This window comes from Sorex fumeus, unplaced genomic scaffold (genome assembly GCF_029834395.1).
Source record: "Sorex fumeus unplaced genomic scaffold, SorFum_2.1 ptg000095l, whole genome shotgun sequence".
Taxonomy (NCBI): Eukaryota; Metazoa; Chordata; class Mammalia; order Eulipotyphla; family Soricidae; genus Sorex; species Sorex fumeus.
Window position 1 is genome coordinate 1,333,972 of NW_026606152.1, and position 9,529 is coordinate 1,343,500.

The 9,529-nt window shown below is 65.0% G+C and overlaps 4 protein-coding genes and 3 non-coding genes across 10 annotated transcripts; 2 read left to right on the forward strand and 5 right to left on the reverse strand.

The window, feature by feature from the left end:
- Positions 1 to 40: 40 nt before the first annotated feature.
- On the reverse strand, positions 41 to 1,957 carry SURF2 (surfeit 2). Of its 3 annotated transcripts, none has more exons than XM_056133033.1 (6): positions 1,859 to 1,957; positions 1,613 to 1,767; positions 1,345 to 1,448; positions 440 to 631; positions 281 to 354; positions 41 to 193 (listed from the first exon to the last, which is right to left on the reverse strand). In XM_056133033.1, exons 1-6 carry the CDS (start codon positions 1,934 to 1,936, stop codon positions 110 to 112), a joined length of 687 nt encoding a protein of 228 aa, XP_055989008.1. In that variant the 5' UTR covers positions 1,937 to 1,957; the 3' UTR covers positions 41 to 109. The 3 variants fall into 3 exon arrangements, with proteins under 3 accessions (XP_055989008.1, XP_055989007.1, XP_055989006.1); XM_056133032.1 differs by having other exon boundaries at positions 41 to 196; XM_056133031.1 differs by having other exon boundaries at positions 41 to 199.
- A 65-nt stretch (positions 1,958 to 2,022) lies between these two features.
- On the forward strand, positions 2,023 to 4,202 carry LOC130040779 (surfeit locus protein 1). Its single transcript, XM_056132813.1, has 8 exons — positions 2,023 to 2,131; positions 2,302 to 2,435; positions 2,506 to 2,588; positions 2,850 to 3,041; positions 3,113 to 3,185; positions 3,258 to 3,420; positions 3,489 to 3,570; positions 3,652 to 4,202. Exons 1-8 carry the CDS (start codon positions 2,038 to 2,040, stop codon positions 3,719 to 3,721), a joined length of 891 nt encoding a protein of 296 aa, XP_055988788.1. The 5' UTR covers positions 2,023 to 2,037; the 3' UTR covers positions 3,722 to 4,202.
- On the reverse strand, positions 3,798 to 5,749 carry RPL7A (ribosomal protein L7a). The gene is made up of 8 exons (XM_056132814.1): positions 5,726 to 5,749; positions 5,372 to 5,492; positions 5,023 to 5,172; positions 4,803 to 4,943; positions 4,640 to 4,719; positions 4,315 to 4,445; positions 4,052 to 4,121; positions 3,798 to 3,965 (listed from the first exon to the last, which is right to left on the reverse strand). Exons 1-8 carry the CDS (start codon positions 5,726 to 5,728, stop codon positions 3,861 to 3,863), a joined length of 801 nt encoding a protein of 266 aa, XP_055988789.1. The 5' UTR covers positions 5,729 to 5,749; the 3' UTR covers positions 3,798 to 3,860.
- Positions 4,192 to 4,258, reverse strand: LOC130041000 (small nucleolar RNA SNORD36). The gene has a single exon (XR_008795035.1). It is a non-coding gene; the product is annotated as a small nucleolar RNA SNORD36 (small nucleolar RNA).
- LOC130040999 (small nucleolar RNA SNORD36) lies at positions 4,515 to 4,589 on the reverse strand. Its single transcript, XR_008795034.1, has one exon. It is a non-coding gene; the product is annotated as a small nucleolar RNA SNORD36 (small nucleolar RNA).
- On the reverse strand, positions 5,253 to 5,325 carry LOC130041002 (small nucleolar RNA SNORD24). Its single transcript, XR_008795036.1, has one exon. It is a non-coding gene; the product is annotated as a small nucleolar RNA SNORD24 (small nucleolar RNA).
- A 117-nt stretch (positions 5,750 to 5,866) lies between the features above and the next one.
- Positions 5,867 to 8,008, forward strand: MED22 (mediator complex subunit 22). 2 transcript variants are annotated; one of them, XM_056132841.1, is made up of 4 exons: positions 5,867 to 6,049; positions 6,439 to 6,519; positions 6,650 to 6,858; positions 7,819 to 8,008. In XM_056132841.1, the coding sequence occupies exons 1-4, from the start codon at positions 5,927 to 5,929 to the stop codon at positions 7,985 to 7,987; spliced, it is 582 nt and encodes a 193-aa protein (XP_055988816.1). In that variant the 5' UTR covers positions 5,867 to 5,926; the 3' UTR covers positions 7,988 to 8,008. The 2 variants fall into 2 exon arrangements, with proteins under 2 accessions (XP_055988816.1, XP_055988817.1); XM_056132842.1 differs by lacking the exon at positions 7,819 to 8,008 and having other exon boundaries at positions 6,650 to 6,998.
- Positions 8,009 to 9,529: the final 1,521 nt, after the last annotated feature.

Consider the following 9,529-nt stretch of genomic DNA (forward strand, 5'->3'; position numbering starts at 1 on the left):
ACCAGACTATCGGTTTCCTGGAAGCGCTTTATGGGGTAACAGGTGCTATTCCTGCCACCACACGTGGACACATCCTTCTGGCTGGGTGCACGCGGCTGGACGCTGGTCTCTAACGGGTCTGTTTGCGAGCGCCAAGGCTTCTGGGCTTCCCCGCAGAGCCCCGCCTCTGCCGTCGCCGCTGCTGCTGCTGCTGCTGCTGCTGGTGGCAAACAGGGACTCAGCAGGGCTTCCCATGTCCCTGCACCCCACCCTGCTCCCTGCATCCCTCACCACCTCTCACCTTCCTGCGTTTGGGCACCAGCTCCTCATCTGGAGCGAGGTCCTCGGCCCCAGCCTTTGGGGTGAACAGCTCAGCTGTGGGGGGCAGGGCACAAGCTCAGAGACCAAGTGTCCGAGTGGCGGGTGGGCAGGGGAGGGCCAAGGCCGTGCTGCTGCTTACGTGGGTACAGGTCCGTCATGCTGTCGCCACTGTCACTCAGCGTAGCACCCTCGTCCTCACTGGACACGGGTTCCCAGAAGGCTGCCCTGGGCCCAGGTGGCGCGTCCCCGTCCGCGGGGCCTGCCCTCTTCTTCCGCTGGTTTAGGAGGCAGGCAGGCACATACTCCACGCCCCGCTCCTTGCACTCGGCGTCTGCAAGAGACAGCGCTGACCTGTCAGCCGGCCCGGCCTTGCGAGCTGCTGGCTGAGGCCAGAATCGTTGCTCAAGGAGGGAGCACCACAGGCCAAGCAGCCGGGACACCGTGCCTGCTGTGTCCTGAGGACTGGACAGCCATCCACTGGTCCCTGCCTCCAAGAGACAAACAGGCCCTTCTTAGAGCGCCACCTTGCCGCCAGCCAGACCCTCACGAGCCCTGCTCCCCACCACACCTGCTCCTTCAGTGCAAACAAAGACTGGAGAGCAGACAGCACCCAAACCTGCAGCCTGGTTGTCCTTCGAAGATGCCCCCACACACACACCCTGAAGCTGTCAGGGTGGCCCTTTTCCTATAGAATCTGTCTCCTGGACTCATCTCACTGCTCCAAGCAGGAGCTCTGGGATTTGAGTCAACCCCACCCTACGCCCCCGCCCCCAGTTCTCCTCACATAACTGACCTGCCAGCACCAGCTGACCCAAGCCCAGCCTTCTCCAGAGTGGCCACACGGCCGCGCTCCCACAGTCCTGCCCCACTCTGGGCTCTGATGCCCATCTGCCCTTCCAGTCCCACCTTCCCTGGCAGCCAGCGCTCATCTCAGTCACCTCCCACAGGCCCTGAGGACCCTCTGTGCACAGCTATGCTCAGCCCCACCCCATCTCAGCGCAGCACTGCCCCTGCCCCCTCCAGGCAGGCCCCCCACCCACTTACACTTGTGCAGAGCCCGCTGGTAGCGGCGGCCCTGGGTGTGCCGAAGCACGTGGGCAGGGGACTTGTTGATGTGCCGGAGGGTGAGTTTGCAGAAGAGCTGGAGCCTGGGGTCGCGGACAGGTGGCACTCAGCGGGTGAGCACTTACAGAGTGTGTGGGGAGGGGACCCTGGGGCCCACTGAGCCCGGAGAGGGAAGGCTCGGCCCGGCCCCGGGATGAAGAGGCCGGCACCGCCACCCGCCCCTCGGGCGCCTCCCCTCACCGCTTACGGGTTCTTGGTGCTGGGCACGATGTGGGGCTCGAACCGGGCATAGTCGAAGGCCGGGTCGGGCGCGGCCAGCCTCCGGTACTTCTTGCCGCGGGTGTAGACCTGGAGCTCGGGCAGGCGGCAGGGCAGCTCGTGGCCAGTCAGCTCACACCTAACCTGTGGGCGGGGCGGGCGGCGCTGGTTCGAGGAACGTGGGGTCCCGGCGCGGGTCGTGCCCCCCGGGGCGCGGCGGGGTCGCGGCGCAGACCTTGCCGGTGTCGGGCTGCGGCCGCAGGCTCGGATGCTCGCGCAGGAAGGCGCGCAGGTCGCCAGGCAGCTCGTCCATGACGCGGACGCCGGAGCCCGAGCCGGGACCACGTGGGCGGGGACGGGCCGAGGCGCCCCGGAAGCAGATGCCTCCGCGGCCCGGAAGTGCCCGCGAGCGCGATGGCGGCGGCCGCTGCTCGGATCCTGGGGCAGTGGGTGCGGCGCCGGCCGCCGTTGCTCGCGGCCGGTCGGTGTCCGCGGGCCCCGCACACAGGTGAGTACTTGGCCCCGGGCCGGCTGGCGCCCGGACGCGCTCGTGTGAGCCCAGCGGGCGGGGGCGCGCGAACGTCGCGGCCGCTGGCGAGGTCGGCGCCTCCGCGACCCGGACGCGGGCGGGCGGCGGGTGGTGCCCGGGCCCCGGCCCACGCCAGTGCTCATTTGCAGGCCTGGCGTGGCTGCCGAGACGCAGCAGCAGCTCGGCCGCAGAGGCGCCCGCCGCCAAGGCCGAGGCCGATCCGGCGCTGCGCTGGCTCCTGCTCGTCATCCCTGTCACCGCCTTCGGCCTGGGCACCTGGCAGGTAAAGGTGCCCCTGGACCCGGCGTGCCGCGGGGGCCCGCCGCCCGCCGCGGCTCACGCCTCGTCCGCAGGTCCGGCGCCGGGAGTGGAAACTGAAGCTCATCGCGGAGCTGGAGTCCCGGATCAGGGCCGAGCCCGTGCCTCTCCCCGCTGAGTGAGTCCCGGCGGGAGGCCTGGTCCTGCCTGAGCGGCGCGAGACGCCTGGCTACGGGGGGTGGGCGGTAGTGGCTTTCGTCCAACCGTATAACTGGAAAGGTGCTTTTTTCCCTCTTGCCAAAGCTACTCTGAACGTTTAATGGTGCTCACAGCCGAACGCTGAACCAGGGGTCACATACTGTGCCTGGCTCGTCCCCAGGGTGGACAGTGGCTCTACTGGTCTGAACGCGTACCCCAGCAGCCTCCCCTCTTCACACAGCCCACTGGAACTGCAGAGCCTGGAGTACAGGCCCGTGAGGGTCCGGGGCCGCTTTGACCACTCCAAGGAGCTCTACATGATGCCTCGCACCCTGGTGGACCCCGCGCGGGAGGCCCGGGAGGCCCGGAGGCTCTCCTCCTCTGCTGAGACTGGGGCTTACGTCGTCACCCCCTTCCACTGCACCGAGCTGGGGTGAGTGGGGAGCCCCTTAGTGTTGGGATCACAGCGGGGTTGGGCTTCCTGAATTGCATCCTTTGCTCCAGAATCACCATCCTGGTAAACAGAGGCTTCGTCCCCAGGAGGAAAGTGAACCCGGAGACTCGGCTGAAAGGCCAGGTAAAGGGATTGGGCCCTAGGGAAGCAAGGCCCCGCCCTCCCCAGGGGGGGTCATTGCACTCCACCTTACAGATTGAAGGAGAGCTGGACCTGGTTGGGGCAGTGAGGCTGACTGAAGTGAGGAAGCCTTTTGTTCCGGAGAACCTCCCAGAAAGAAACCAGTGGCACTACCGGGACGTGACAGCCATGGCACAGCACGCAGGCACAGAGCCCATCTTCATTGATGCTGACTTCCGTGAGTGTGCCCACACCCCCACCCCGGCCCGGCCCTCCAGGGTGGGCCTGAACCTTTATCCTCCACAGGGAGCACAGTGCCTGGAGGCCCCATTGGGGGGCAGACCAGAGTGACACTGAGGAATGAGCACCTGCAATACATCCTCACTTGGTGAGAGCCCACCCCAGACTGCCTCTCCCACCCTCATCCCATCTCCCTGCCCACTCCCCTGACACCTCCTTCCAATCCAAGGTATGGCCTTTGCGCTGCCACATCGTACCTGTGGTACCAGAAATTCCTACGTCGGGCGCCCGGTGTGTGATGGAGACCACTGAACAGCATATGCGGGGGAGCAGTAGGAACCCATCCCAAAAGACTCCAAAGGAACAGACAACAGCTGAAGAAAACTTTTATTATGATGTCTATGTACAGACTGGAGCATGGACCTCAGGGACCACAACTCAGCCCAATTTGGTGGCCAGTTCTTTAGCCTTTGCCTTTTCCAGTTTGGCAATGCGTGCCACAGACTTTGGACCCAAAATATTGCCGCCCCAGTGCCGCCGAATCTGTAAAGACGGGTGCAGTAGTCAGCTGGGCCTGGTAGGAGGGGTGGGGGCGCTACAGGGATGAACCCAGCCAGGATAGATCTTACCTCGTCATATCTGTCATTGTAGTTGGTCCTGATGGCTTCCACCAGCTTGGCCAGCGCTCCTTTGTCTTCCCTAATAGAAAGGAGAGGGGACAGTCACTGGCCAGCCTCCCCCCTGCCACAAGCAATAAATTCCACTTCATTTTGCCTCAGACATACTTTGACCACATAGACTATTCAGGTGAAGAAATTCTTGACCATCACAGGCAAAAAGGGTGGGGTACCTGAGTGTCCCCTTCGGGAGCTCGGGGCTACCCAGCACTTACGAGTTGACCTGTGTGAAAGCCACGGCGGTGCAGGTCTTCCTGTGGACCAGGCGGCCCAGGCGAGCCTTGCCCTTGATGATGCAGTAGGGCACCCCCATCTTCCGGCACAGCGCAGGCAGGAAGACCACCAGCTGGAAGATAGCACTGGCTCTAGAACCGACCTCGGCCAAAGCAAAGGCTCCGAGGCTGGGCTGGTGGCCCCTGCTCAGGGTTAAAAAGCTCATGTAGTTTTGCACTTCAAGGTAGGATTCAGTGAGAAAGTCACATCATTGCAAAGGCCACCGTGCAGAATCAGTGCCAGGGAACTCGGCAGAGCACCACGTACCTCAATGGGGTCCACGTCGTGCGCGATCACTACCAGCTGCGCCTTCTTGTTCTCCACGAGCGTGGTGACAGTGTTGACCCCTAAAACACACCAAGTTGGTCTCGCAGGCAACGAGGGATGGGGGCACCCCGAGCCCACAAGGTCCCCGGCGCGGGCCACTCACCAGCTCGCAGCACGGGGGGCCGCTTGGTGGGGACGTCGCCCTTGCCGGCCGCCTTCTTCTCGGCGCGGGCCAGCAGCCGCTGCTTCTTCTCCTGCTTCGTCTCGGGCCGGTACTTATGTGCCAGCTTGAGCAGCTGCGTGGCTGCAAAACGCGAAGGCCAGAGTCAGGGGAGCGGGAGCGGGAGCAGCCCGGCCGCCCCCCCACCCGGCCCCAGACGCACCCGTCTGCCGGTCCAGCGCCTGCGTGAACTGGTTGATGGCGGGGGGCACCTTGAGTCGCTTGTACAGGATGGCGCGCTGGCGCTGCAGGCGGATGTAGCGCGGCCACTTGACGAAGCGGGTCAGGTCCCGCTTGGGCTGGATGTCCTGGCCTGCGGGGGACGGAGTGGGCGGGGGTTAGGGGCGAGCAGGGGCGGGGGGGGGGGGCCGCGAAGAGGTGAGGAGGGGCGCGCGCATCAGCGATCTTGGTGGTCGTGAGTCGTCAGGGCGGCTCGGATAGCAAATATTCGTGCACATCATCTGCGCGCGCCGCCGCGGCCCCCGGCCCCGACCCCCGGCCCGCGCGCTCACCGATGCCGAAGTTCTTGGGCCGCTTTTCGAACAGGGGGTTCACCACCTTCTTGGCCTCCTGCTTCTTGACCACGGCAGGGGCCGGGGCCACCTTCTTCCCCTTGGCCTTCTTTCCCTTCGGCTGGGGGGAGAGACAGCGGCTGAGGCCGGGCCGCGTTGCGCCAGCAGCGGGGCCGCCAGCGGGCCCAGACCCCGCACTGCGGCGTCGCGCCCCCCATCTTCCTCCTCCCGTCAGCCCGGCCCCAGGGGGCCCCCCTGGCTCGGGACGGCGCGGACATCATCGCGCGGCCGCCGAGCGAGGAGGATGGCCGCGGATGGCGTCGGCCGCCGCGCCCCGGCACGCTCGTCACTCACCATCTTGGGCGGCTACAGAAGAGAAAGGCGAGCGGCTTGTGGGTAATAAGTAGGCGAGCGCGGGTATCGCGAGACCTGGCGCCCGGCGGGATCTCGCGCTTAAAGCGACAGGCGCGCGGCGCGCGCTGCGGGGGCGGGGCGTGCGCGCTCGGGCCGGCGCCTCTTCTCGCGGCCGCGCCCCGGGGGCCGGCGCGGCGGGCCATGGCCCAGCAGCGAGCGCTGCCGCAGAGCAAGGAGACGCTGCTGCAGTCGTACACCAAGCGCCTCAGGGACGACGCCAAGTCCATCATGGACAACTTCACCGAGATCATCAAGACCGCCAAGGTTGGCCGGGGCCGCGAGCCCAGAGCGCGACGCCGAGGCGGGCGGGTCGGCCCACCCTCTCGGCCGGCTGCCCCGGCAAGGCGCCTTGGGACACCCCCAGCGCCGGGCCCCTGGCCTTGGGGAGGGTCCTGCCCCAAAGAGCTGTAGCCGCGCTGTGCCTGGCGGTGGCCGGGCCTGCAGCTCCTGCCGCTGAATGGAGCTGGCGGACGGCCCTCCCCCACCCGCCACTGGCCCCAGGGGTGGGCGCTGGGGCCCCCTTAGGACAGAACGAGACGGGGACAGGGCCCCGCGGGTCTGGTTGGCCGGGGCAGGCGGGAGGTGGGCTCCCGGTGAGGGCAGCTGGCCCTGGCTCGGGCATCCGCAGACTGGCTTTCTTGCTCCTTCTGCAGATCGAGGATGAGACGCAGGTGTCCAGGGCTACCCAGGGGGAGCAGGACCACTACGAGATGCATGTCCGGGCCGCCAACATCGTGAGTCCAGGCCCTCCTGGTGGGTGGGGGGCAGGTAGCAGCGCATCTGTTCTCCGTATGCCGCGCAGGGGGGGCCCGCGCCCTGTGTCCCAGCTTCGTCCCTCATGCCTGTGCTATCTGCTGGCCGCAGGTCCGAGCCGGAGAGTCCCTGATGAAGCTTGTGTCCGACCTCAAGCAGTTCCTCATCCTCAACGACTTCCCCTCAGTGAACGAGTCAGTGGAGCAGCGGAACCAGCAGCTGCGGGCGCTGCAGGAGGACTGTGACCGGAAGCTCATCAGCCTGCGGGATGAGGTGTCCGTGGACCTGTACGAGCTGGAGGAGGAGTTTTACTCGTCCAGGTACAGATAGTGCTGGCCGGGCCCTGTGCGCGGCGCTTCATGGACCCACGTTCACCGCCAGCTCATCAGAACCTCGGGCGGGAGTCTGGGCTGGGGGGCCGCACTCTGCCCCTCGGCTGCCTACGATGAAACGTTCTGGGGATGCAGGTCCTCTTGGGCTGACGTGTGGGAGCAGGAGCAGGGCAGGAAGACAGGCATGAAAAGGGGGGAGCCAGAGCCCCACATTCCTGCCATGTCAGCCTGGTATTCAGAGCCGGCCCTAGGAAGCCACTGTGGGGGGTCTCTGAGGCTGCTGGGGGTGCAGGGCCCCCTAACAGGGCAGACACCCCCCGGGCGCACTGGGGTCTGTGACCCAGGGCTTGGTTTCTCTGTTCTGGATTGGATCCCTGTGTGGGGGTGTCTGGGGGAAGGGACAGGGCTGCCGTCCTGCTGAGATGTCTCCCGTGTCCCCTCGGGTTCCTGACATCAGGTGTGTGGAGCCTTGTCGACTTGATCTCTCCAGCCCCGTCCCGGTCCCTCCCATGTCCTTGAGGCTCGCTCCCCGGGAGGTTGTAGGATGGCCCTTCCCCCATCCTCTGCCGGGCTCCAGGGACTGCATTTGTGGTGAGGGGTCCCCCCATGCTCTCCTGCCTGCTTTCTGCTCCTCTACTCCTTGCTCTCTGGGGACGTTCTGCTGGGCTGTGGCCAAGGCATGGAGGAGGCCAGTCGAATGTAGGAAAAGGTCACTGCTTGAGTCTGCCCCACATCTTCTAGCAGCCTGAGGCCAGTGTTAGTGAGTGGGAAACTGAGGCCAGGGGCCAGGCAGGGCTGGACACAGTTCTGGGCACTGCAGGAAGGACAGTGGGGTGGGCTGTGCCAGGGTCACAGGGCTCCCCGTGCCTCTCGTAACTCGCTGCCGTCTGCTCTCCCCTGCTTCTGTCTCTGCCTGCTCCTGTCCCCGGGTTTCTGGTGGTGGAAAAGCTCGAGTGTTGGCGAAGCTAATGACCTGCCTCTGTGCCAAGCGTACTGGAGGCTGGACCACGACGCGGGCTCCCAGCTGGGGTCCCCAGAAGCCCTGCCCACCCCCACGCCTGCGGCCCCAGCCCCACGGAGCATGCCTGAGCCCCCGTCCCCGGGCCCTGGGTCTTAGGCCACCCGGTGCTTGCCTGGGGTCCCCAGGTTCTGCCTCCAACATGCCCCCACCTGCATGGGGAGCTGCGTGGTCTCCTTGGCAACCTCGGCAGCCCAGCTGGGACCCCGCAAGCTTGCTGAGAACTGATCGCCCAGCCGTCCCCTCCATTCCTCTGCCTGGCCAGCTGAAAGGAGACCCTGCTGGGAGTTGCCCTATGCCCCCAGACCCCAGGTCTGTGCCTTACACTGCCCAAGTGGGCCGGCAGCCCCTGAGCCCCACCCCACCCCATGCCTGTCTCCTGTGAAATAAAGCAGAGCTCCCCTTGTGTTGGCTGCCCCTCCTTGCTCCCGGGGCCACGGGGAAGCTGGGGACGTGGTGGATCTGGGGGTAGGACCATAGGGTCATCGCCTGCCACTGCTGGCCACGGGGGGGCTACCACAACCGCCTGCTATTGTAGGCCCGCTCCAGAGGCTGGGAAGGCACCCACCAGGGCAGGTGGCAGCAGTGGAACTGAGGCCCAGGTCCTGTGCAAGGAGGGGGCAGGATGAGGCCTCACTGTGTCAGGCCAAGACCCATGCTGGTTTCTGGGGTCTGAGCTTAAAGTGCTCACCGCAGGACTTGTCCCCGACCCCTGCAGGCCTGTGCCCACGGCACACCCAGTCCGGTGCCAGTGGGCTTAAACCCCCACCCGTCTCTGCCCTGGTTTCTCTCAGCATACCCCAGGTATAGAGTTGCCACCTGGGGGTCCCTGTTGCCCCGTGTCTTTCCTCACCCGCATCCACTTGCTCACTCACGCACCTGCTCGCTCTTGCTTGCTCAGTCACTCGCTGGGAGCCCCATCACATCCCCTCACTGAGTCCCGGGACCTCCTATCCATAGACTGGTGTGGGTGTGACATCCAGGGTCAACGCAGCTGTGGGGACGCCGGCCCTGCTGTCTGGGGCACCCCCCCCCAACCACCTGAAAGTTGGTCCAAACACAAAACCGTCAGCTTGATTCAGTGTGTTTATTTGTAGCTGTTCTGGAACATTCCTCTTAGGGGGAAGCAGACAGGAAAAGAGGGAAGTGGAATCACGTCATGAAAGGCCCAGGCGCATTTACAAAGGATGGCTTGAGGGCCAGAGTGATAGTCCAGTGGGAAGGGCACTTGCCTCAAACGTGGCCAACCTGAGGTTTGATCCCCAGTACCCCACATGGTCCAAGCCCACCAGGAGTGACCCCTGAGCTCCGCCTGGTGTGGGCAACCCCACAAAAAAACGTAGATTTGGATGAAACAACAGGTGGTTAGGACCCTGACAATGAACTTCTCCACAAGAAAGACCAGAACTGAGCTAATGAGTTTACAGTTGCTGGGGCCAAAAAGCCAGAACAGCAACTAAGGTGCTTGCCTTGCATGCAGCCAACCTGGGTTCAATCCCTGGTATCCCATATGGTGCCCTGAGCACTGCCAGGAGTGACTGCTGAGAACTTGGACAACCCTTGGGCATCTCCAGGTGTGGCCCCCCCAAACAAAAGAGTTAAATAGGATTTATAGTTGCCTGCCCAGAAAGGGCCCACTTT